General features: G+C 39.1%; 2 protein-coding genes and 1 long non-coding RNA gene across 5 annotated transcripts; 2 read left to right on the top strand and 1 right to left on the bottom strand.

Moving 5' to 3' along the window:
• Positions 1-1,690: 1,690 nt before the first annotated feature.
• LOC134818192 (uncharacterized) lies at positions 1,691-14,173 on the bottom strand. Of its 2 annotated transcripts, none has more exons than XM_063827634.1 (8): positions 14,090-14,173; positions 9,345-9,456; positions 8,104-8,213; positions 7,655-7,811; positions 7,398-7,530; positions 7,099-7,254; positions 6,766-6,837; positions 1,691-1,922 (listed from the first exon to the last, which is right to left on the bottom strand). In XM_063827634.1, the coding sequence occupies exons 1-8, from the start codon at positions 14,121-14,123 to the stop codon at positions 1,815-1,817; spliced, it is 882 nt and encodes a 293-aa protein (XP_063683704.1). In that variant the 5' UTR covers positions 14,124-14,173; the 3' UTR covers positions 1,691-1,814. The 2 variants fall into 2 exon arrangements, with proteins under 2 accessions (XP_063683704.1, XP_063683705.1); XM_063827635.1 differs by lacking the exon at positions 14,090-14,173 and adding an exon at positions 11,602-11,641.
• A 6,710-nt stretch (positions 14,174-20,883) lies between these two features.
• LOC134818734 (uncharacterized) lies at positions 20,884-21,741 on the top strand. Its single transcript, XM_063828380.1, has one exon. The coding sequence runs from the start codon at positions 20,884-20,886 to the stop codon at positions 21,739-21,741; it is 858 nt and encodes a 285-aa protein (XP_063684450.1).
• Positions 21,742-25,552: 3,811 nt separating this feature from the next.
• On the top strand, positions 25,553-27,006 carry LOC134818961 (uncharacterized). Of its 2 annotated transcripts, none has more exons than XR_010160711.1 (5): positions 25,553-26,118; positions 26,267-26,340; positions 26,477-26,548; positions 26,668-26,805; positions 26,930-27,006. It is a non-coding gene; the product is annotated as an uncharacterized LOC134818961 (long non-coding RNA). The 2 variants fall into 2 exon arrangements; XR_010160710.1 differs by having other exon boundaries at positions 26,934-26,987.
• The last annotated feature ends 385 nt before the right edge of the window (positions 27,007-27,391 follow it).

Raw genomic sequence — 27,391 nt, 5'->3', positions numbered from 1 at the left:
TTTTATATAATATTAAAAATGAGCAAATTCGATAATCAATTTCTCTCCACTTCATTTCTAACTGAAACTAGAGTTAATTTACAAGTCTTATAATTATATCATGTCACTGTCAACGACCAACGTTCATCTTGCATAATGACATATGTGATATGGCTAAACAAAAGCTCAGATAATGCTAGTGCGATCGAGACATTTTCCCTCCAAAAGCTTTAGATTCTTTAAACAGGACTGTCAGTCACATAATGATTAACCCACTTCTTCAAGTTCAATGCTCATAATATATAAAAAGGATTAATCACCCGATTAATCCAAAGCTATCATTTAGATGTATTCATAAGAGGTCACCAAATTTGGGTTGGACTTGGAACGTGAAATTAACGAAGGAGCTTATCCAAGGGCATGTGAGTGTTTGTATAACTTGATTTTTGCAATTTTCTAATGCAGCGATTGGACTCGGTTAAATTAAGAGCTCTGAAGAAATGATAGCCAGACATTGAATATCACGATACTTCTAATTCTCCTAACTGAACATCCACAATATGATCAAAGAATGAAGGTCTACTCCATCCAGTAGTCAGTAAATACGCTAAATAGTAATACTAATACTTACTACTTAGTGAGCTACAGTAAAACACCAAACTCTAAATCAGTTACTCCTGGAGCAAATAAGAGCCTGGCTACACAACTTACTTCAGCATCTTTGGATCTACTTTAAATTCCACCTATTCCATGTAAAATCTTCATCTTTTTGGAGTGAAACTGGTTCAGAGTTGGGATTTTTCTGTAGGCTAGAACCATTTGAATTCGACCTTATCATTTGTCAATGAAGTATAAAAATCTTTTAAAGTAACCCCACACGTAAAACACAACAAAAGTGAAAGCAGCCCGATTTTTACATTGCCAATCATAACAGATTGAGATGATGCTCCTGGTGGGGACATGACACGTGACAGCAATATGCCAATCAGCTTCCACTGCTGACCAATCAAACCCCAGAATCACTGTCATGTGTCAAACAAATAAGCCTCACCTCCCCACCAGAATCAACATCTATAATTGGTCGATTTACAAACGCAGACAAATGTAACCGTGGTGTTCCCACCACTTGTTTAGGAGGCTGAAAAGTAGTCGGCGCTCCAGATTCATGGATCACAATATGTCATTGAATCATACACTACCTTATAAGGCTAACAGATACCCCAGGTTTATCCTCATAAAACTAAAAGGCATGTCTAAACCATCATTTAATCTGTGAACCTTGACAGCGTATTATTTACAAGAACAAGTTGAGGGACACCCCGGCAACAACAAAAAACATTGCTGAGTTGCCATTAAAGCTGAAGAACTGTCAGTTTTTTGAGTAAACAGTTTTTGATAACAAAGCAACGATCAATCTTACTATTTTGTTGCTCACATGATCTGAGAAACAAGAAATCCTACAGACAATAATCAGTGTTCTATCATTCTGACGTTCAGTAAGGCGGTTAATTTTGATTCATTTGCAAATACTGGTTTGAAATGATCCGTGTGAGCTCCAACTCACCAAACTGATCATTCAATAAACGAATATATGTTATGTAAAACTCTGAATTTCTAATTTGTCTAAAAATATTCCTCTGATTTAATAAAAATACACAACGTTGAACAACGCAGCATTGAACCACGTTTAAAACATTTTCACTCCCTCAACTGACCTGTACAACACAACCCTGTCTGAATTTGTGAAACTACTTTCCTAATATGTCAGGCCGAATCGTAGTCATCATCTTTTTTGGAATATTCTGGATCTTTTCCGATAAAGTCAGTGAATCGTCTCAGTAATGTTCTGCGTTGAGCTTACTGAATTGGACAGGAGCGGCGATTATGTTGTTGTCCTCTAAGCTTACTTCGTCGTCGTTAAATGAATTAGGATTAACGATAACCTGAGAATAATATTGTTTTAAATTACTGTTTCATGGGGAATGGGGACAGAGGCAACATTTAACTGCGGCTAATTTGGTGAACAATACGGCTCGAGCGCAGCGATTATTGATAGTCTATGTAATAAGCGCCAAGAGTTGGCACAGAATTATTTCTCTCCGATTTTGGCGAATTTACGCCTAGGGCTTAATTTAACGACATACCCAGTTGTTTAATCTTCCAGCTCAAACATTTAAAGCTAGTGTAGACTGTCCCTCATCACAACAAGACCGATGGAATGGATGTAATTAGATGGTGCACAATAGTGGTTGTATGTCAACAAACTCTGCCCTTGTAGCCCTATAATATAACTTAGCCGTATTGGTCATGGTGCGATGAAGGAAAGTCTCGACTGACTCCGAAACACAAAGAGTAAAGACGTAAAACTTATAAATATAAAGAGTTTACCGGTACAAACCCCTAGAATAGGTTACAACACCGATAAAACTTTGAAGGAGAGCCAAGTTTGAGCTACAATATGAAACAATTGCCCTGACGCACGTGAAATGTGTATCTGATGAGGGCGGTAGTAAACTGAATACAGATATACCTAATAAACCGTATCGTTTACAATTTAGTACTAAATTTTTTAAACGTTTGTTGTACGCCTTGAGAGTTGAGTACGATAAGTAAGTGTTTCATCCTAATCCTATTGAAGGTAGCTCTGGAACTGGCGATGGGATCCAGAAAGTGCCGTCCTAAGAGTCTGGGTTGTTGGACTGACGAACCTTTAAAAAAAAGGCAACATTCAAGTGCAAAATTTTGCGAAAAGTGTCTTCCCACTCTTACCTAAATTTAAAATTGTTTAAAAGTAGTTCACTTTCATTGCCAAATATGAGTGTGGTTTCACACCAATCAAGAATTATTAAAGGAGCAACCTTTTCCTTTGAACACCGAAATCTTATTTCAACTAGTCAACTCAACATTAACCGTTCAAAAGCAGTTGATATGAATAATCAATGTGCATCTTGGACCTGGGGTCATTAATTCGTTTTCACTAGATTATTATAATGTTTTATATCGGTCACTTCTTCTGGTAGGACCACTACTGCGTGGATAGATTTTACAAGATTTAAGTTTGAACACGTTTATCGTTATTATATAAGAAATTTATCCGATTGGAGTTATAAATTTTCTCGATCAGAACGCATTGATTTTGTAACATGCGTTGTTTTTAACCTTTAATTAAATTGATCTATAAATGAAGACAATCAAGAGTACTGTTAACCTCGTACATTCGTAGCTAAGGAGCATGCAGATGATATTTTCAGTAGCCGTACCACTCCTACTGGTAGGCCTTATTCTACCAAGCCCAGCAACCTGCACCAAAGTACCTGACAGTTCTACCACTGGTTTAAAGTTCGTTGAAACAGCTAAGGATTATGTGGTTTTTAAACCCGCTATGGAGCCCCTAAAAGAATCGTTTTCCATCTGTGGATGGGTAAAGAAGTTGCGTTCTTCAACAGACAGATGGTGGTTTGCATACGGCTCATCAGCCAGTCCTTATCAGGACATATTGATAGAAGATACAGGATGCACCTATATCTTCAACGCAGGATTGGACATGAGGAGTAAAATAACTGCACCTCTAGGGGAATGGAGACATCTCTGTGTTTCGTGGTCCCTGTCTTCTAGGGCATTCAGGTTCTACTACGAGGGTGAATTAATAGGCACCAAAGAAACCGCATCGGGCAAAAAACTACCAATTGATGGCTACATGGTCCTTGGAAACGAATTTGATAGTTTTGGAGGGGGTTTTGAGGATGGTAATGCATTCGGAGGAGAAATGTTTAAAATAAATGTGTTCAGCAAAGAACTGACGGGAGTGGAGATAAAAGAAATGAAGGACGGAGGAATTTGCTCCGAAGTTGAATTGAGATATGGCCGAACAAGGTATTTGAAATGGAGTGACTTCCTCCTTGAGGAGAGATCCGGAAATGTTACAGAGATAGATGTCGGGTGTGATAATGAGTCGAGCAGATAGGATATTCTATTCACAAGTCCATTTCTGAACAAACCGCTGACGCAGGATATGGTAAACAGTCTCCGCCATGGATGGGATATCTTAGGTAGGTTTGCACATGGCATGATCAATTTACTCTCTATGTGCAATGTTTAAATTTGAATTAACAAATTTTTATAAATTTGGTAATACAACTAACAACATTTCAGAGGACTTCGTCGGATCGACTGTTACGGAGCGCTTCATACGACATTTCAAGTTTTATCACAAATAGGAGTAAATCAGAAATCAACACGAACATGGGTCCTAGTGGAGACTTAACTTTGTTAAGTGAATCGTAATGACGTGATAAAAATATGTTCACTGCATTTTTAAAAGTTGAAACGTTTTTCGGTATTTGGAATTTGGATTTTAGGTTTCTTTATCTGTAAAAATTCCCCCATACATCGTATATAGTATAGTTCAACAATTTAATTCATTCTGAATTTCGTTTCAATTTTATTTCAATAACCTTCAACTATAATTCAGTATAGTATGGACACAGGACAAGCATTGGCTTTACACGTGAATAGATACAGCAGTGCCTGTCTCAACTTTTCCATATCTCTCAATTTCTCCCACACAAATTGTTCAAAATAAATAGATACTAGATAGAAACATGTATTATGGTATTCTATTCATTTTGACATTTGAAATACTGGGGGGGGGGGGGGGTGTCATGTCCGTCTATGTCCGCCTATGTCCTGTCCTTTTTGGATTCTATGAGACAACGGACGTGTTTTTTGGGACATTGGCGGACACGGACGGACATTGGCGGACTCGGACGGACATTGGCGGACTCGGACGGACATTGGCGGACTCGGACGGACATTGGCGGACCCGGACGGACATTGGCGGACTTGGACGGACATTGGTGGACATTAGCGGACATTGGTGGACATTAGCGGACAAACATTTTGAGGACTGGAGAGTACTGAAGAGTACTGAGGAGGATGGCTGAGGAGGATGGCTGAGGAGGATGGCTGAGGAGGATGACTGAGAGGATCAGGAAGAGGAGGAGAACTGTTGAGAACTGTTGAGGACTGATGAGGAGGACTGAGGAGGGGAGGGGGAAGAGGACTGGGGAGGATCAGGAAGACCCAGGAGGACCCAGGAGGAGGAGGAGGAGGAGGACCCAGGAGGAGGAGGAGGACTGAGGAGGATGGCTGAGGAGGATGACTGGGGAGGATGGCTGAGGAGGATGACTGAGGAGGATGACTGAGAGGGAGGAGGAGGAGGACTCAGGAGGAGGACTCAGGAGGAAGAGGAGGAGGAGGAGGACTCAGGGGGAGGACTTAGGAGAAATGAGAAGGAGGACTGAGGAGAACTGAGGAGGAGGAGGAGGAGGAGGAGGAGGACTGAATAGGAGGAGGAGAAGGAGGGGGACTGGGAGAGGACTGGGGAGGAGGAAGACTGATGAGAAGGATGAAGAGGAGGACCCAAGAGGAGGAGGACTGAGGACCGAGGAGGAAGAGGAGGAGGAGGACCCAGGAGGAGGAGGACTGAGGAGGACTGAGGAGGATGGCTGAGGAGGATGACTGAGATGCAAGAGGAGGAGGAGGAGGAGGACTCAGGAGGAGGAGGAGGAGGAGGACTGAGGAGGACTGAGAAGGAGGAGGACTGAGGAGGATGGCTGAGGAGGATGGCTGGGGCCGGGGAGGATGGCTGAGGAGGATGACTGAGAAGGATGACTGAGAGGGAGGAGGATGAGGACTCAGGAGGAGGACTCAGGAGGAAGAGGACTCAGGAGGAGGACTTAGGAGAAATGAGAAGGAGGACTGAGGAGAACTGAGGAGGAGGAGGAGGAGGAGGAGGAGGACTGAATAGGAGGAGGAGAAGGAGGGGGACTGGGAGAGGACTGGGGAGGAGGAGGACTGATGAGAAGGATGAAGAGGAGGACCCAGGAGGAGGAGGACTGAGGACCCAGGAGGAAGAGGAGGAGGATGAAGAGGAGGAGGAGGACCCAGGAGGAGGAGGACTGAGGAGGATGGCTGAGGAGGATGACTGAGAGAGAAGAGGAGGAGGAGGAGGAGGAGGACTCAGGAGGAGGAGGAGGAGGAGGAGGACTGAGGAGGACTGAGAAGAAGGAGGACTGAGGAGGAGGAGGAGGACTGAATAGGAGGAGGAGGATGGGGACTGGGAGAGGACTGAGGAGGAGGATAGAGGACTGAGGAGAAGGATGAGGAGGAGGACTGAGGAGGACTAAGGACCCAGGAGGAAGAGGAGGAGGAGGACCCAGGAGGAGGACCCAGGAGGAGGACTCAGGAGGAGGAGGAGGACTGGGGAGGAGGACTGTTGAGGACTGATGAGGAGAACTGAGGACGAGGAGGAGGAGTAGGAGGAGGACTGAGGAGGGGAGGAGGAAGAGGACTGAGGAAGATCAGGAAGACCCAGGAGGAGGAGGAGGAAGAGTAGGAGGAGGAAGCATCTAAATGTTATTTCCATTTTTGTCCGTTTTTGTCCATTTTTTTCCGTTTTTGTCCGCTCTATTTTTTGTCCGTTTTGAAAATATAGGGTACCGAACGGACAAAAAACATGATCCCCCTATAACAGCAAAAAATGAACATTTTATTTAGCAATTTAGGTGTCCATTAATGTCCGCCTATGTCCGCCTATGTCCGTCTATGTCCGCCTATGTCCGCCTATGTCCGTCTATGTCCGCCTATGTCCGCCTATGTCCTGTCCTTTTTGGATTCTATGAGACAAGCGGACATAGACGGACGTGACACCCCCCCCCCCCCCCAATACTACAAGTAAACACTTTAAAAACAGAAAAGGAAAGTAAAACTGATGTTTCAACTCACATCGTCATCGTAAGATGTAGTATGGTGCTGAGAAGACGTCCTCATTTCCTCTTCCTCGTCCTCACTCTCCAACTGGGGATAAATATTTGTTTTGTAAAAATGAGATATGCTTTGACTTCGTAACTTTAATGCAAAAATAAAAATGGTCATCTAAACCATTTAACTGTAGAGATGAATTTGAAGAAAACACATGCCAAAAATAGACTTACAGTTTTTTATACGGAGCCGATCCAGTTTTGAGCTTAGATTAATTCGTCTAATATAAAACATTTAAAAAACATAATTATTTGGTTGAATAGTGATCGGTAAAAGTAAAAAGTAGTTAAGACTTACATCTACACGAATAGCACTATCGTTAATAGAGCTGCCCTCACTACTACCAATAGAAGAGCGACGTGCTCGCATACTTGAACGGAGCTGCTGGATAGGGAAACACTCGGCTGCTTCCTCTATTTCCATGTCTAGCTGACTGTACGGTATCGCTATTATCTAGTCGGGATGATTAGTTATTAAACAACGGATAAAGTAAGTAGGAATTGACATATTCATCATTTTAGCTAATCTTTAGAAAGTACTTTAAGCTGCACCACCGGCATAAAAACAACGGAAAATAGGTAACTGAGTTTACTAACCCGACGTTGGTTGTCGTAGATGGCGAGTATTTGTGTAGCCCAGTTGGCTAGATACAGTCCATCGTCCGGCACAATGCCCTCCGGTGATTTGTTGAGTAGGTGTAAGAACCGCGATAACTCGTGTATACATTCCCTGCGGAGAAGTTGATGATAAATCCAGACTTACTTTATTCCATAGGGAATATTTCTGGAATTTTCTGCAGTCTTATCAATAGAAATAAAAAATGCAAGTCAAATAGAGATTAATTAAGTCGCACCTGTACGTATAAAAGGCTTCGGTATCAGCACTCAAAGGTTTTGCGTCTCTTCTGAGTGCGTTCAAAATAACAAGGAATTTAAAACGCTCGTCTTGCAAGTTTTGAGCAATCTCGTCAAACTTTCGCTTCTCTTCCCCTTTCAATAAATTACCAGCATCTGCGAGTGATAACAAGTTAAAATTTTACAAATACTTGAAACTTTGTTCTTCTATTTTACTATTTTACCATTTTAGCATAACTTTTCATCGTTAAAAGATGTACTCGTACAATTAGACAGCTTATCTCAAATAATCTATCTGTAAATAAATCAGTTCGCCTATTTATGAACATAACTAATGATCGCTATACTATTCATTGAAGGTAGATTGAAATCTGAGCTTGCACTGCGATGCAACTGTGCAGGTAAGACAGTAAAACTGACAGAACGGCAAATACTGACAAGTACTTACTCAGCATGAAAGGATCTGATATGAGTTTTGACTTTGACATAGCGACTCTGTCTGAATTAACTCCTTCAACATCGGGATTGGGGTTAGTTAGCACAATGTTTCCTCCTCCGCTGGAATTGTGGGGTATTATGTTTTATACATTCTATTACACATTCCATAATTCCAGTGGGACCTAATATCAGGACACTCAGGAATGCGATGATGATTAATTTCGGTTCCTCGACCTAACGCGCGTTTGTTATGCGCGCATTCACTAATGATTGACAATAACAACTTTCATCATGTATAAACAAAATGTATGCTGACAATTTAGGCCTTTCGAGCCGCGCGCACATGACATATCATACATTATCTGGATCAGACAATATTACCGCTGACCGCAGATTAATATCTCGATGTAAACACAAAATGAATGCTATGGATCGGTCTATTGCTGGGACATGCTCTTAACTAAACAATATTAAGGCTAAACCGTTCGTGTAACCACTAACCAGCAATAACCATATCAGTTACAAGTTTCAAACTGATACTCAGATAATGGTTATGTTAGCAGCATACATTAGCCATTATTATTAGAATATGTTATATTCTCATAACGATTTACAATTGGAGGAAAAAATATAGTTTAACTTTCCGCACTAAGGGGAAATTAATTAGTGCAGAAGAATTAAGAATCAAGGTATCTCGTTTTCATATCAAATAGATCTGAAAACATCACCATATCCTATGTGGATCAAAAGCACACATTCCATGGCATGTAAGTAAACAATTCGGACCCTGGATCATACTATAATATGCACCTGCTGCTTTGTGAAACAATATACCACATTTCACAACAATGTAGCCAGACGTATTAAATTACAAAATATCAGACTAGTTTCTGTACTGTGGCACTGGTAACTACATGAAGGCGTATAATTATACTAATTATATGATTACCATTTAATTACTGTTGTATGTGACCTGGGACAATACAGTGACCAGTGATAAATATCATTACAAGATTAGAAGTAGTTGAAAGTAGTTGTCACGAGCACATAAAACTTACGATGGTTTCGAAAGCTCCTTGACAGTTCTTACAATAATATACCGAACAATATCAAGTGCAATTCGTCTGCTTAATTAAAGGACATCTGATATGTATAAAAAATAAAGTCAACAGCATAAAAAACACAGTTATCATTACAGTTATTTACACAGTAATTACACAGCAATTATACTGTAATTACACAACAACTTACTTGGTAGAGTCGTGTTTGCGATTTCTTAGTTTCCAGCACATTATAAGGACGAATATGACTAGGATGAGAACTACAGCTAATACTATAGCTATAATTAGCACTGGGTCCATCCCTGAAAAAGTAATTAGTGGGTTATATTTAGGTAATTGGGTGATAATTAGGTAATTGGGTTTTAATGGCCTATTAAGGGGGCATACCCCAAATCTGTCCAGACCTAATGACCTCATAGGCAGTTCAGTGACCTTCTAGCGCACCGTTTCCACACCAAAAAAAATTATTTTGAGAATTCCCATTTTTGTAATCGAGCATTTCCTGGTTAAGAGTGCAATTTTCGGAAAAAATTATTTTGTGGTTGAGACGCTATAAGTTAATTATTTCTTGCGGTATCGGGTTGAAATTTTGCTCGCCGTTTATTTGGCTTTGCAGATAAAAAAATCACATTTTCTCCCATAACTTCAAAGGGAAGCATTTTAGGGTGTTTTGTTGTTCATAACTCATATATAAATGTGCTAGTTGCAGTTATTTTGCACCCTTCAAAAAGTCACTAGCACATTCCTATCAAAATTTTAGAAAAATCAGTAAATATTAAAAACGAAAAATGTGCCTAAATTTGTTGTTTGGCTTTGAGGTCCAATAGATCACAAGGTGAATGAGTAAAAACATTTTTGAGGGCATCAAAAACTGCGCCAGAATTCAGAGAACAATTTGATGTCAAGCATCAAATAATCCGATCTTCCCTGACTGACTTTTTGTTAAAATAAGCCTGAAAAGGACTATTTTAGCTTTTTGACTTTAAAAATTCATAACACACCAGCCTTTTTAGATACGATATCAAGATTTTACACACACCTCGACATAGATGTGAATAAACGGCGAGCAAAATTTCAACCCGATACCGCAAGAAATAATTAACTTATAGCGTCTCAACCACAAAATAATTTTTTCCGAAAATTGCACTCTTAACCAGGAAATGCTCGATTACAAAAATGGGAATTCTCAAAATAATTTTTTTTGGTGTGGAAACGGTGCGCTAGAAGGTCACTGAAATGCCTATGAGGTCATTTGGTCTGGACGGCACAAACCACTGTTTTGGGGTATGCCCCCTTAATTGGACTCTTGATGGAATGTACTAAAAACTGGAAGCTTGTGATTCAAATATTTTATTCTTGAGAAGTTCTGAACGAGAGTGATATTTGATAAAGTGAAATTACACACCCATATTATATTGATTTGAGTCGTGCAAATGATTATTATCTACACATGCAGGATTACAAAATACGGTGGTTTTAACATTTAATGACGTCACAAGATTGCAGAACGTCATAAACTGTGAATAGTATCATTTCTCTATCAGGTTACAGTAGAGCTGGTATGTTCAAGTTGAGCTGTGTTTTAAATCGATCATTTTACTTATTTAAAGTCAGATGTAAGATGCGTGCTGGGGTTTTAATCCAAATTTTACAGCTGAATTGGTTTGCCAACTGTATTTTCGGTTTACCTAAAAAGCAATCAAAATCACAGTTGACAAGAGAATTACGACAGAAGATCACAGAGAAACATTAAGTACAATATTACGAAGTTATTATTGTCACGACTGTAAATATGGGGTTATTTATTTCCATGAGGAAGAAAATAGACGATTCTGTGGACAAAACAATTCAACATTTTAAACACAAATTATTGGCACGTGCTGGTCTCATAAAATATGTATTATGTACAGTAAATCAGCAATGGACTATGTCAACTTGGAGTCAGGATTTGAAGGAAAAACATAAATTTGGTTAGACTATTATTTGATATTTAACGACTACAGACATCATAAAAAACGCACAAGAAACATTGGTTAACTTCAACATGGACTACTCCCGAGTCATATGATCATTATTCGTTCTTATTATTATTATAAGCTGGATTTAAAGTACACTGCCCCACTACCGTAGCAAATACATGCTATATAACGTGCTATGTTTTTAAAGTTATGTTGGCAGTGTAAATATAATCATATTTCAGATTTAATTCATGCTTCAAAACAAACAAAACTAGCAGTTAGAAATATATGCTGAGAAAAAGGTAGAAAAAGGTAGAAAAAGATCTAAGATCAGCAGCTAGAGGATCAGAAAAATCAGAACTGAGCGATCAGTTAAACCACAGAGAACATATTATGATCAGATTAAAAGTAATCGCAATAGCATCATTCCAGAGGAGTAGAATTATTAAAGATATTGAACATGCCAGGATGGTGCAAGCATCAACTTACCATGGTTAAGGTACTATGTGACGGTTTCAGCAACATGGCTATTTAAAAGTTCAGTTAAAACTCAAAAATTCAGTATAAGTTCACTCGAAATTCAAAATCACAATAAACAAAATTGTAGTTAGAAGTACAAAGTAAATCCCAGATTTGCACAGGGTTTTACAAAACAAAAGGGTTAAACAGTAAGTACAGAATGGCAAGCCTAAAATATATGCTTTATAAATTGTATATTGATCAATGTCCGGAACATTTATTTATAAAATTTTCTTTTCTTCTCGAATTGTATAATATTTAGATATATATTATGTTATATTACACCCCTTTTATAACACCGATCGACGATTCTAGCAAGTAATATGAACAGTGTTGTGATTATAAAGCGCAAATGATGTAAACGTATAATTGAAATTTTACAGTCGTTTAAAGAGGCATCATGTAGCCTCCAGGCTCGACAAACCCCGTCAAACCCCGACAAACCCCGACATATCCCGACAAACGGGGTTTGTCAGGGTTTGTCGAGGGGTTTTGCCTCGGGCCTACCGGCCACATGAGGCCTTCTTGTATAGTGTTTTTCCACGTAAAGCTTGATGACTCCGTCTCGGCTTTTTGTTGGGAGACTCAAAAAAAAAAAAAAAAAAAAAAAAAAAAGCCTCCAGGCTAGACAAACCGGAAACCCCGACAAACCCTGACAAACCCCGACAAACCCCGACAAACCCCGACAAACCCTGACAAACCCCGACGTGTCGAGATATGTCGTATCATGTCGGGCCCACCGGCTACATGATGCCTTTAAAGCCTCTGGAGCAATATTTTAAATTACGTAATGCATTCTAGAAGATTTTTCACGCTGTAATGTACTGTCCCTGAATTATGGGATTGAAAATTCAATATGGCTCATGATTCATGAAATATACCACATAAAAAACACGGATGCTAACCAATAAATTATTTGCGAAGCAGGTTTAAATTATGTTCAGGAATTATTAAATTGTAAGGTCGATGCCATCGAACAAAGTTAAGTGGAAAGATGTAATTTTTGTCGATTATATATAATATTTTAAAACTTACATAATATAATGTGTTTTACAGGCAAATTAAACATTCACTAAAGCTCGTGTTCAATCTTATAACTATATCACTCTCTAGTCACAATCTTCCGTGATCTAAATATATCATTAAATACTGTAATATACTCGTTAAGTGGTACAAATTAGGTAAAGCGAAATTGATCACTGTTAACAAATTTGTGTTCATAATATTATGATAAAAGCAAGTAACAGTGTCAAAATAAGAGTATTATAGATATTAGATGAGATCAAACTCATGTAAAATCGAAGATTATGCTAAACAATAGTACACTGCAATAAACCGATTTTGCTACAGAAGCTACCAATTAAATAATTAAATTTGTCTATTGTTTACCAAAAACATTGTGTTATTCATCGAATTGACGGACGAATAATTGCCCGTGACACTGTTTTATAGGCACAACATAATGCCCAATCTACAAAAGCAATTATAATCTTTTGTCTATGAGTTAAAGGCGGGTACTAAATTAAAACAAACCATAAGTAATCTTTGTCTTATGTTAGTGTCAGGACAGAAAGGATTATTCTGCCTTTGACTCCCTTCTGACATATAGACCATCTATTATAAATTCATTATTAAGCCTGAGAATATCATGACATCATGTCTAAGGTAGATATGGTAAAGCTATATTTAGGACCGCAGATGATGTATTTCTACCGGAAACCAACATGTCAGAAGTCATGTCACTTTAAGATTTGATTGTATCTAGATACAATTGGGCCAGGGATCTGTATAATTAATAAATTCGATTCAATTCGATTATTTTTAAAAGTGCCACTATTATTAGGGAAGAGCATTTACAATTGTTCCTGACATTTTGATATAACCGATCACACTTGATATAATTATCAATTGAGGTTACTGCAGAAGTGAGACCACAATGTATCATATATGATACATTTGTATGAGATTGTATGGACCTGTCACAAGTAAATATTACTAATTCAGCTGATTAGCTGTAGCCCCTAGTACTAGAGGGGGCATTTTAATCAAATAATTGGTTTATCAAGGAGCCAAAAACAGTTGAGAGGCCAGAACCATGTGATGAGCAGAACTAAAAAAAGCTAGGCAGAAAATTATGTAAAAATGTAAAAATCATCTGTACAGGTAGGACCCAGGGGTTGAGACCTCCTACACACTGGGACTCTGCCAAGTCTAATACCTGAAACGTATGAACTTATACAGTAAAACCCCATTTACAGATATATCCTCAATGTATAGCAAACATTGAAACACTGATTTGCCAGGAAACCTGATTCATTTGGAAATTTGTGGGGTTAAAACAGTACACATGCATGTAAACAGAAGTGCTACTGCATGAGTTAAATGAGCCATTACTGAATACTGCTTTTGAAAGCTAAATACATCAGCGATAGAATTACAACTGCAATAAGAACCTTACCAGTGTTGGAATCGTTATCATTGTCTTCTGACATAGCACAGCAACTGGGAGTCTATTTCCTATAAACCCCACATTCATGGTCCTATTTGAGTATCGTTTTTAAATATTAATTATATCAATTAGACCATGCATCTATTCATAGATCATATTCTCAATTTCTGATGTAATGCTATTGATAAATCATGTGTCGTGTAACAACCACCATTTGATTTTAATTTAAATCAGAAATAAACTTTTTACAACACCATAGTATCAGTCACTTGCTATTTTACACCATCTTCAAATTTCTAGAATGACCACAGATAGTGGTTAAAAATTTAAACATTATAAACACAACTCAAACCCAACACAAGTAATAATACCATGTGTTGCACCTTTTTTATTTTTAAGAGAGGCTGGACCTAGGTGAACCACGAGAGGATAGCAAGGATTTCAAGGTATACATTTACAAGGATCGCAAATCAAAAGTTGTATATTACAACCATGAAGATGCTCTGCCTGCCTCAGGGGTATGGCATCCCTAATGGATGCCGGAGTTATCAGTTTGGAGATCTTTAAGTAAAAGTGTCAAGCGAGAAATAGCTAATAGGGTGTGAATGAATACTGTAGCAGTAATGGGGTGGCAAGCAGTGATGATGGGTGACGATCAGCAGGAGTGACATGAACCACATGAGTGTGGTCTTTAGGTCACTCCTGCCTATTGCACCCTAGTGTGCCATCAAACCACATCTTAGCATGCACAGAACACTGTTAATACACCGAGAGAGGTGTTGTCTAAGACCGTGAAATATCACAGTCGGTCAACATTCATACTTCAAAAGCATTCTTCTATCTGAAAACTCAATAGTGCTGCAGGCAAATATGGATGTGTCTTGTAGTTGACACATACCAGATAGCAGCAAACAAATTTATAAGGAGATGACAAATGCTTAAAATCTGTAGAAGGTGCAACATATGATGTTACGCCACACTCTAGAATCAAATAATGATTCTCGCAACAGGATCGTAGACTGCCGATACGAGCTGGGAAGGATTGACATTATCAATTACAATTTGCATATTATTAATATTGTATAAAGTTTTGAAAATAAGACAATATCACCCTAATATACTATTTTCATTGATAAACGATGGTTATCTAGCTCTCTTATCTATATTTTATCACTACATTACAACTGCTGCTGAGCTGGTACTATGTTTTAATTTTATTCAAGTACAAGCTAGTACACGATGGAGGAAAAGAATACTCTTTTCAGATTACTCTTCCTGGATTACTGAAGAGCATGAGGACTATAACAGTCGGATCACTGAACTTGCTGAAGCTTCGAACTGTGACAATAAATCAGAGTTTTCAGTTGAAACGTTCCAAAAGCTAGTAAAATACAATTTAGTAAAATACAATTTTACTAAATTGTGCTTACAGAAGAGAGTTTGACAAAGGTTTACAGAATGTTGTATCGGAAGAGGATCACAGTAGGAATGTGCTAATCTTTGGTTTGAAGGAGACTGATGAAGAGAAACTGTGCAATAAAGTGAGGGACTAAATGTTATAAAAATGGTACAAATTTTTAAAACTGGGGAAAAAATAAAACCCTTTGTAATATATAACCAAGCTGGATGTGGGCGAGATGAAAAAAAAGAGAAAAAAAAGAAAAAAAAGAAAGAAGAACTGAGAAAACAGAAAGAAGAGTTTCTATCACAAAGGTTCAAGGTGCTTTATAATGGGTCAGATCATCTTCTTAAGAACCACTTAACCAAGCAAGAGAGAAGGGAGCATCAACATGGCTTTCAGCATTACCTCTAAAGGACCTCAACTATGTTCTAAACAAGCAAGAGTTCCAAGACAGCATACGCCTACGCTATGGATGGAAGATCCAAGGAGTGCCCTCTAAATGTGCTTGCGGACATGCAAACAGTGTCTACCACTCCCTTAATTATAAATTAGGTGGATACGTTTGCATGCGCCACAATGCCATTAGAGACACTGCAGCTTTCTTCCTTCAAGAAGCAAAGTGTAAGGATGTAAGGATAGAACCTGCACTCCTACCTGTCCAACCAACTTCATTCTCCAGGAAGACCAACACCCAGGATGAAGCCCGTCTGGATGTAGCAGCTGTTGGACTGTATGCACCATTCGAAAGAAAATTCTTTGACATCAGGGTCACTCATCCTAATTGCGACTCAAACACATTTAAGCCACCAGATAAAATCTACAGTGCGCATGAGAAAGAGAAGAAAGATCTCTATGAGGAGAGAGTACTTCAGTCAGACAAAGGGTCCTTTGTCCCACTAGTCTTTACAACACCCGGAGGCTAGGTATGGGCCCACTCTGCACTGTGTTTGTAGATCATATTTCTGAAAGGATAGCTGACCACAAAAAAGAAGCTAAGAGCCAGGTCAAAAATCACATCAGAACACGATTCAGGTTTGATCTGCTACGAAGCACACTCATAGCACTCAGGGGAATCAGAGTAAGACAAAAAGCCCAGCACCTTGGACTGGATGACGTATCCTTCAATCTCATTCCTCAGAAGACGAGCTTTGAGGTCTCTTAAGTTTGTTTATGTAAATAATATATATTTTTTTAAATAGTTAATGATAAAGAATATTCAAACAATATACACATAATATAGCAATGGCCAATTGGCTGACTATAAGGTCATGGCCTGGACAAACAATTGTATTAAATAGTCAAGTGATGCTAAAGCAGAGCACAAATGTGTAATAAGTTAATAGATTAAAAAACTGATTCATGTGATGCATTACGCAGAGCACAGATAAAAATACTGATTCAATGATTAAAATTATAGCTGTGAGTGTCAATAAATTACTGTGTCATAAAAAAGAAACGATGTACACGTGATCTGAGATACCAATATCTCAATATCAAAAGGATAGTGTCTAGAAACATTCATAGTCCATGGTGGCAGGTATCAAGTTAAACGAAGTTACACTGACTGGCAATGTATACGATTGCCGTCTCCCTCTCTCACCCCTGACCGCTATCAGGGTGCTCCTGAGGATTGAGAATCTAATCCTGGTGCGCATGTAACACATAATAGCCGCATAGTCTTCTCCTCTCTTCTGGGATAGTTTTTCAGCGAGTCTCTTGTGGTATCTTGTGGCTTGTGGACCCCATCCACCATTTGTTGAGTATATAAGTGGGGTAAAGGTGCCTTTTTCCACCTGGATGATTCTGTTGTTGTACTTTTTCATTTTCCTCATTTCATGAGCTTTATAGATCTGTTCCATATCTTTTTGTCATATGTGGGTGAGTTGGGGTGGGTAACACAGACATCAAAGAATGTTCGTTCAAATGTGCTCCAGAGACCTCGTGAGGATACATCAGGTGCAGCTCTATCAGCATTGGTACCAACAATTTCTTCATTATCAAGGGGTATCAATGCTGGCTCAGTCACTACATCTCTGCATACTTCACGCTGCAGCTCTGCATTTAGATCGCGGATGTTGTTGTGTCTCATAGAAACATAGCCACCTTTCTTGCATATAAGTGTGTGTAGTTAATGATTAAATTACACATCGAAATGATAATCAATTAAAAGGAAAAGAAGTTCTGAAATCCTGCAATAACGATAGAAATATTAAAAGGTTGTCAAATAATTTTTTATCAGAGCATGTTATCAGCCTTTGGAATACATTTTATAATAAATTGTTTCAAACAGTATACACATAATGTCACAATGACCCTATATAAAAATAACCCTTCAAAAATTCAATATTTTGAAAATCACTCTTGGCCTTGCGGCTCCAAGTTCAAATCTAAACTGTCTACATTGACAAAGTTCTTTCTCGCCCCTCTGTCTCCCCGGAGATTATGTAAATTATATAGATAATTTTTATATTACTAAGACTAAAAAGACCATTAAGTCTCAGTTCCAGCCCCCATGGTATGACTCCGACTGTGATCGTCTCCTACGAAATAAGGAGAAATGGAGAATAAGGCATAAGGGGAGCAACTCTGAGTCTCATAAACAAAAGTTTCGTGCATTTCGTACAAAATTTAAAAATTTGATGGACGAAAGAATGAGACTCAGTGTTGAGGATGACTCCGATGATGCTCTTATCTCCAAGAAATTCTGGACCTACGTTAAATCTAAATCAAAGTCAACCAGGATCCCTGAAACTGTCAAATATCATAATCGCTTTCGAAACAATCCATCTGATCAAGCTGCCCTTTTTAACGAATATTTTTATGAGCAGTTTTCTCAAGAGAGCGATTATGGCATTGGCATAGATTTTCGTGATGATTGTTTTTCAAGTCTTGTGTTTAGTAGAGAAGATGTTCTGTTGATTCTTAAAAAGTTAAATCCTAACAAGGCCCCTGGCCCTGATGGGATTCATGGGAGAGTCCTCAAAAACTGTGCCCAAAGCCTTGCATACCCACTTAGTGTTTTATTTAACCTGTCTTTCTCGAGCGGATGCATACCCCCTGATTGGAAGCTGGCACTTGTAGTACCAGTGCACAAAAAGGGCGATAAGTCTTCGGTTGAGAACTACAGGCCTATCTCGTTAACATCTCTTGTAATGAAAGTCTTTGAAAGGTGCATAAAGACTGCATTATACGCTGCATGTTCTGATCTGTTGGATGACCGACAACTCGGTTTTGTTCATGAACGTTCATGCACAACCCAAATGATACCTTTCACGGACAATCTTGCACTTGCATTGAATAACAGGTCCAGGACTGATATAATATATTTTGATTTTGCGAAAGCTTTTGATAGCGTTTCGCATGACCTCATTTTAAGTAAATTAAAGAATATTTTTGTGTGTCCGTCCTGGGCGAAGTATCAGACAGACTTCCTGTTCTCTATGGCGTTCCACAGGGGAGCTGCCTTGGGCCTCTCCTGTTTTTAATATACATAAATGACTTAACAAACTCTCAACTCGATAACACTAGCTATGTCCTATTTGCTGATGATACAAACATATTTGTAGTTGCCAAAACTAGAGCTGAGGCCTACAATAATGCAAATAGGGTCCTACGATCAGTCCACGAGTACACATTGGCTAATAAATTACATGTTAACGCCAAGAAAAGTTGCTACATAGAATTCAATACAGCTAAAAGAAAACTTGATGATCAATCTTTATTAATTGAAAATAGACTTTACCTCAACGGCCTACCTCTCTCAAAGGTGCAGGAAACGAAATTCCTGGGAGTAATTGTCGACGAAGGCCTAACTTTTAATCCCTATAGAGAGAAACTAGTTAGAAAACTCTCGTCCTGTTCTGGGAGGCTATACATGATTAAGGATAAAATTCCATCATCTATCCATTAGGACCTGTACCACACACTTTTTGAAAGTCACCTATCTTATGGCATTACCGTTTGGGGAGGTGCAAGTAATAATAAACTTCAACCACTATTTGTAGCCCAGAAAAAGTGTGTTCGTATCATGTTTGGTGACAAAAAAGCATACCTTGATAAATTTATGACATGTGCTAGGACTAGACCTATCAGTGAACAGAAACTTACTAGCAAATTCTTTGAGAGAGAGCACACCAAGCCAATTTTTGCCCGTCAATCACTCATGACATTGCATAATTTATACGCGTATCACTGCTGCAATGAACTTTTTAAAGTCTTTAAATATCGAACACCAATTGCACTATTTGAACTTTTCTGTTTGTCTAAAAGACCCGGCAAAGAAACTCTTCTTATAACAACCATGCCCTCAAACAGTTTCGTTTACAAATCTAGTTGCCTTTGGAATTCATTCCGTCAGATGTTGGCACTGAACGACCTTGAAATCACTCATGGTGTATTCAAATCAAAGGTAAAAAAAGTCATTCTCTCGTCTCAGGGTAAAGGTGACAAGAATACCTGGGCCCCTTTGGCAAACTTTCTGAACTCAGGCAGCTTGAACGACTAAATTTGAAAAAATAAAACTTCTTGTCTGAATGAACTATTAGAACCTCAAGAAGCTGATCCGCATGTCTCCGCTACTAAAATGTTTAATGAGCCCAATCACTCATCACTTAACAGTTTAATCTTCAAAGTGAGTTGAAACAATCTAGGTTGTTTTAAGTAGCTGTTGATAGTGTAAAACAGGAGTGACTTGATCGTTTTCATAACTTCGATTTACAATTTGTACCATAATAAAACTAGCACTGCCATGGGGTTCAAAAAGGGTCATTGTAAGCCTCCAGCGTAATGGTCCTAAGTCTCTGCCCCATGCAGTGCCTGTCAGCATCAGCTAACAGAATAGCCCTAACATAACGATCAAGCCACAAATTAGGTTCTATAATGATTTAATATTGTTGAATAAAGAGATTTGAATATAACCTACCCATCACATTTGTGAGAGAGCTTGAGGCACTGTGTAACAGATACCTTAAGAAGTGGCTAGGGATTGCGCATCCTTGCACCACCACCGTCCTCTACAGGAGTAGAGACCAGAAAGGATTGCAGCTGAAAAACATCTGCACTGAGTACAAAGTCATCCAACTTATTAAGGGACACCAACTTTGTAACTCTAGTGACCCCTACATCAAAAAAAGTGTACTCTAACCATAAGGCTATTGCAGACACACAGAAGATGTGGTCTTATCCCAAAGAGCTGAAAGACCGTCAGCGCCAACTTTACTTCCAAGAGTTAGTTGGAAAACCTGCAGTTGGTACAACTGGCCTCGGTTATGGGACAAGATATGAGGACACATCAGAGAGGAAACTGCTAACCAACATGGTGAGGACCTTTGATGAAGAGACACTTATTTGTTCACTTTTTGACAAAAAGCGGCAAAACCTCTTTCTCACATGGGAAAATACAATGACATTCGACACCACGTGGAATAACCTGATCTATCAACTTAGTCCGGAACTGTTAAAGTTTCATGTCAATGCTATCCATGACACTGCGTCAACACCTAGCAACCTAAAGCTTTGGAATAAAGCCGTTTCAGGAAACTGTAAACTCTGCAGCAAACAAGGGACACTTAATCATATCCTCACGTTCTGCAAGGTTGCACTAAGACAGGGACGTTTCAACTGGCGCCATGATCAGGTCCTACGTGAAATCATGAAGACTGTTTCATCACAGATTGACGAGTTTAATTCCGACATCGCCAAGGAATCGAAGAGGGCACCGTCGGTCTTTCACAAGGCAGGCAATAAGCGCGAGAAGGTTACCTTAGCTGACCCAACTCATCATAAGACCCAAAGATATTTCTTTTCAGATGCCAACGACTGGAAGATAATATTTGATGAGGATGAGAGACAGAGGAACTTCCCGCAGCACATTGCAGCTACACCACTAAGACCTGATGTAGTGATCTATTCAGATAAAGCAAAGAAGGTTTATCTAATGGAGCTGACTTGTGGAAATGAGCAGAACTTTGCTGATCAAGAGAAGCGAAAGATGAAGAGATATCAGCAGCTGACAGAAGAGATAGAAGCCAACGGATGGGCTTGCAAGCTCCAGACAGTAGAAGTGGGAGCTCGAGGCATTTACAACTATAGCCTCCCAACATTTATGAACCACCTGAACGTAAAGAACAAAGAGAAGAAGAAGGCCTGCATGAAGATCGCTGAGATCAGCCTGAGGGCATCGTATACCATCTATTTGTCCAGAAACACTACCATATGGACAGATGATTGGGAGTTAGTCAAGAGACCAGTAATAGCATAGTAGGAGCGTAGAATGTTTGGGCCCAGAAAAACATGTTTAATACCGCTATGAACCCGTCATAAGCCGGGGACTACTATGAAAATGATGATGCTGTGTTGTTGAAAGACCTTCGACCAATCAAAGATGTACCTCATCACGCCAAGCAGTTATGCTTGTAGGTGAATATACACTTATAGAGTACAACAACTTTATAACACTCCTTTGTTTTATTCTGATAATATTTGTTTTATTCTGAATATTTATAAATGACATGTTCTCCTGTGTCTCTGAAGGCACCAATATCGCACTTTATGCAGATGACACTAAAATTTGGAGGGAGATCCTTGGTTACCCTGACCATCACATAATCCAAAATAACATCAACAGATTATATGATTGGTCAGTGAGAAATCGAATGAAGTTCCACCCACATAAGTGCAAAGCCCTCTTTGTGTCCCTGCAAAGAAACGTGCTGGATAACTTGCCATTCAATACCTTCTTTTATAAACTTTCTGGAAGTGATATTGACTTTGTGCCCTCTCAGTCAGATTTAGGAGTCGCAATAAACTCCAGGTTTAATTGGGGTGCACAATGTAAAGCGCTTGTTTCCAAAGCTACCTCTAGACTTGGACTACTTAAGAGAACATGTCATTTCACTACTGATAAAAGGCAGAAAAGATCGTTCTATTTAGCGTTAATTAGGTCTATATTTGAACATTGTTCTGTCATATGGTCCCCTCAATCTGCAACTCATCTTCAACAGTTTGTTGCTATCCAAAAGAGGGCTATTAAATGGATCAATGGTGAACCTTACTCCAGTTATAATGACGATAAACTTGCTACAGAGCAAAAGAAACTAAATATTCTCCCTGTTGAACAGAAGTTTATTTATAACGATCTTATGACCTTCTATAAAATATTGAATAGCATAATTCCAGTTTCGCTCCCTACATATATAGTCCTATGCCGTCCAGAGGGCACCCGATACACTAGGCACAATGCTCAAATAATTGATATGTCGGATACTTCAACTTACATGAGTACCACTGTGCCCTGCTCGGATGCCCTCCGAAATAGCTTTTTTCATAGATCTATGCTGAAATGGAATAGTCTACCAGTATGTATCCGGCAGTCAGAGCGGATTTCTACTTTTAAGGCCAAACTGATCAAGTACCTCTGGGCTGCCGATACAGTCTGGCCAGATTAGCTCATCAGTCTTATGAGTCTCAGAAATTTATTTTTGTTGGTTACAATTCTGTCCGTCCAATTTCCTATCTGCTTGTCCTTTTCTTTTTTCTTTATCAGTTGTGACGGAATTGTAATGAACAAAATCCTTATAATTATTTATGATATGTTTGATTTCTTGTTAATGTTTGTCATTCAAATTTGGTAGACGGCCCCAACGTTAATGTGGCTCTTGCTATGTGTTGGTTCAGCCGAATTAATTATTCTATAATCAAGTTTATTTTTCTCGTTAGTTGTCATCCGGCCAAACATTAAGCAACTTATATTGCAGTACCATTTACCATTTAGTATATCAAAATATGTCATTGTAATTTTGCATGGCTGAAATGTAACGCTTGATTTATATATATAATGATTAATTGAATTTTCAAATAAAAAAAATTGTGTAAAATTTTACGGACGAAATGATCCCAGGGGGGACTCCCAACCCACCGCCTCGGCGGGTAGTTGATACACCTTTCACAAGCAAGAGCCACTTTGGTCTACTTGCTGTGAGGAGTCTCAGCTACATGGGTTGGGGGTCCCCCCTTTTTTTTCTTTTAAAAAAATATATAAATGGTCTACTAAAAATAAAGTCAACAAATTCACATCACAACAAAAAGCAGTTTAGACCCCCAACTAACAAGCACTCCATGACCTTTTAAGGTTTAGGAGTGTTGATCAGGTTTAGGTCCAAATCACTTATCGCCATGGGTGGAAGAGTTTTGGTACCTCTATAACCCCTGATAGAGATTATACAGGTTTTGAGTAACTAAAACCTGTGCAATAAAGTTGACGTGATTTTTCAACAGATTGAAGAAAAACCACATTTCGAATCTGCCAAAGAGACAAGACCAGTCAAAGTTTCGCTTAAAGTAATTTTAGTACCGGTTCGTCAAATATCAGTAATAAATGCCAAAAAACTGAGACTATGTAAAGATCATAAAACTGTTTTCATATCTCCAGATCGATCACCTGAAGATCGAGCTACCCATTAGCGCTTGGTCTTGGAGATGGAACAGCTATATAATAGCCAGAAAGGACAAAAATACATTATTATATCAGAAGTGGTAATATTTGTAGTGAGGAAAAATGTTAGAGAGTGATACATGATAAAGAGTAATATACGTTCATGAGTTTTTACCGTGTGTGATACATAGCGCGCGCCCGGCTAGTCCATTAACAATCGACAAACCGGTTATCTTTTTACCTTGTAGCGCGATGCGTTACTGTGCCGCGCCGCGCAGTCAATGAGGCTTCTCACAGCGAGATCGGCAAAATGCGCTACTGTGCCGCGCCGAGCTGCCATGAATTGACATCGTCAATGAACTTTTTACCGAAATGCGAAAGCACATTCAATTTAATATAAGCTCTTATTCTTACTTACCTGGGGCCGGGCCGGGAACCCAGGCTATTTTATTTATGTTCATAATCATAAATTTCTTCGAAATATAAGTGTGCATCGCTTTCGGCTTTACTCTAAACAGTGGCAAACGCTTTCGCCTAACCACGTGCTTTCGCGCCACTGCGGGTGCACTTGTTTCGCGCCACTGCAAGCGTAATTGTTGACGGATATTACTCGTCTATAAATTTCTTCGAAGTATAGCGTGCACCGTTTTCTTCTCGAAATATCTTACTGGGCCGCGCTCAGCCTGTCATTCCGCCAAATCTATATTCGGTTAATGAACATAATAGCCTGGGGTCCTCAGGTAAGAAATATCACGGTCTGATGGCAAGTGCGTGCTTCGCAGAGCAACGATCTGGAAGGGTTGACATCGTCAATCAATGTGAATCGTAGCACTTGCCTCGAGTGTCGAGAAGAAAGCAGCGCGCGCTACTTCGTAGAAATTTAGACGAGTAACATCCGTCAACAAACGTAAGGGCTCTGGATAGAGCAAGCACACTCCACCATGCATGAAACAGGTGTGCTCGCAGTGGTGCGAAAGCATATGTTATGGTTAGGTGAACGCGCAGCTTTCTTCTCGAAATAGATGCAATGGTGACCCGAGGCATGTGCTACCAGCTACGAAGTAGCGCGCGCCGGGTCAGTCTATTAAAATTGGACAGTATGTACTATCAATAGGTGTTTGATAATGTTTTTTAACGACTCTCCTACTTGACCATTGTTAATGGTCTGGCCCGGCGCGCGCTTCTTCCACTTCGTAGCACTTGCCATAGAGAAGAAAGCGACGTGCGCTACTTCGAAGAAATTTAGACGAGTAACATCCGTCAACTCTCCTTCAACCCACAATAATCAACGCTCAGTCCACGAACGCGAATTTCGGGAATATAGCGTTTTGAGACCAATGACACAACACATTATAAAGCTTGCTTCTCGTCGCAATCTTGGAGAAATTTGGTATTGTGAAAAAGCTCACACTCCCTAGAAATCAATGGTACACATTTTTGAAAAGTTTGTTTTTATCGTGTATCGTGCACCTCCTACCTTACAAAATCTCGAACTCGAAGCTTCAGTGTTGAGTGATTAAGCACGCGCTTGAAGTGTATTGGTTAACAATGTATTATATATTATGTAATACGTTATAGACAGGAGATCGGCTAGGAAAGCTTTTTCATTTGGCCGGTGTTAGGTAGGGGTATAGTGAATTGAGGGTGAACTGGTTTGCAATATCTCAGGTTTGCAATATCTAACGGCCTGTATTATAATTATAGTAATTTATAGAATAGTTTTACTAAAAGACTGGTAGTCGGTCTAGACTGGTAGTCAGATTAGTTTTGAAGTCTTTATCGGTAGGGTTGCAATGTCCCACGGCGTGAAGCTGTAGTTAGTATTTTAAGCCGTTGTAAATTAGTAGTTATTTGGAATTGTGACGTTCCCGGTGGGAAAAGTAGTGGCTCGAAGATTGTTAAAGTTTCAAATTTATTAGAACTTATAGTTAAAAGAATACTTACAATTATTTTAACAGCATTGATTTTTGATTATTGTGTTGACGAACTAGCCGAGGTGTTACAAGAGTGCCATGAGAATCAACTCCCCCTTCAACTCCCCAAAGACCTGTCAACCAGCAGTCTACAAAAAGGGGAGCTCGCCTGCTGCTCGCCGCCTTCCGCCTTCCGCCTTTCGCCTTCTGCATTCACCTGTTCCTATCATGGCCCGGGGTCTTGTTCTGCTGTGTCCGTTCTCTCTCCACATGTTACTCATTTCTATTATAGGTTCGTAATTTAGATTAAGTTCTTGATCATGTTATTGTCATTGATTGCATTCGTATCAAAAGGTTGACCTTAAAGATTAGTTCGTACTTAGATCAATTTCCGTCGTATAATGCTTAATATGCCGTTAATATACATAATATCTCATCAGATTCCTCGCACTACTAGTACTACCTGTTCCCGATAGATCCTTCCAGAATTAGGCTATGGAGTTCCTTTCCTGAGGTAAAAATCTTACGTAAACCTTAATCCATCGTTCATAATCATAGCACTTTTCCACTTGTTAACGTTGACGATTGTAGTATTATAGTTATTTCCTGTGTACTAATTATTATTAGTTCTAATAGTTATTAATTTCCAGGCAATATGACGGTGATACCCACCCCACTTGCTCTGCCTGTCCTCACCTAAGCTCCACCAGTCGTATTGCTTTGTAAGTTTATAACGTCTTCATTAAGAGGTTCCTACGATAGATTTTCCCTTTATTTAACTTAACCAATCTGATTATTGTCACACCTTAAACGCTCCGTACTTATAATTATCTTACTTCAGATTGATTCCCCCCTCCTTCCTCGAGAACCGTTCGTCACTATGTTAGATCCTCGGGATGACCATGCAAGATGGTTCAGTTCTAGTTGACATTCCACTATATGAAAAGACCAGATCGCCACTTTATATTCTTATTCCTTGGTTAGTAAATTATACTTATAGTGATTCTAGTTCGTAAGTTATCTAGAAGTAGGAAATTAATACCTATATTCCGTATAATTAGTGTGGTCTATTAAATTTGTATTGATATATGATCTCTTCAGAGAGAGAGAGAGAGAGAGAACCGGAACAGCGACCTCGTGAATCATCCTATTTAATCGCTTGACCCTCACCACATTTGCTACCACTTCAATTATTGGGGTAAATGGACATTAAGACTAAGTTATGAGATATGAGAGTTAAATTAATATTGTAGTCCTATTTAACCCAATTGTTTTACAACCCTTTACTAACTTGTTTTAATTGGTTATCTTCCAGATATAAATTCACATAAAATTCTGAAGTCCATAATTACAATAGAAATTACTGTCCAAAAATGTATCTGTACAAAGAGAGTTTGGGTTTGGACTGTGCCCTGAGTGAGTCTCAAACCGGGAGGTATTCCATAATATCGGAACCTGAATTTCCATACTCTAGTTAAAAGGAGCCCATTATACGTAGTTAAATTAATACCACCACAATTTAATGAAATATAATAAATAAATAATCTCTAGAATTCATGGAAAAT

The sequence above is a fragment of the Bolinopsis microptera genome, chromosome 7 (assembly GCF_026151205.1).
Source record: "Bolinopsis microptera isolate Bmic1 chromosome 7, MBARI_Bmic_1.0, whole genome shotgun sequence".
Taxonomy (NCBI): domain Eukaryota; kingdom Metazoa; phylum Ctenophora; class Tentaculata; order Lobata; family Bolinopsidae; genus Bolinopsis; species Bolinopsis microptera.
Note: the sequence above shows the minus strand (reverse complement) of the source record. Positions and strands in the feature narration are given on the sequence as shown.

What these genes read in the sequence shown, in the direction of transcription:
- LOC134818734 (XM_063828380.1), top strand. Translation starts at nt 20,884, where the DNA reads ATGACATTCGACACCACGTGGAATAACCTGATCTATCAACTTAGTCCG.
- LOC134818192 (XM_063827634.1), bottom strand. Translation starts at nt 14,123, where the DNA reads ATGTCAGAAGACAATGATAACGATTCCAACACTG. An exon ending in ATCAGATCCTTTCATGCTGA is followed by an intron (nt 7,812 to 8,103) that starts GTAAGTACTTGT and finishes TATCACTCGCAG; the next exon opens with ATGCTGGTAATTTATTGAAA. An exon ending in TCTACGACAACCAACGTCGG is followed by an intron (nt 7,255 to 7,397) that starts GTTAGTAAACTC and finishes CATCCCGACTAG; the next exon opens with ATAATAGCGATACCGTACAG.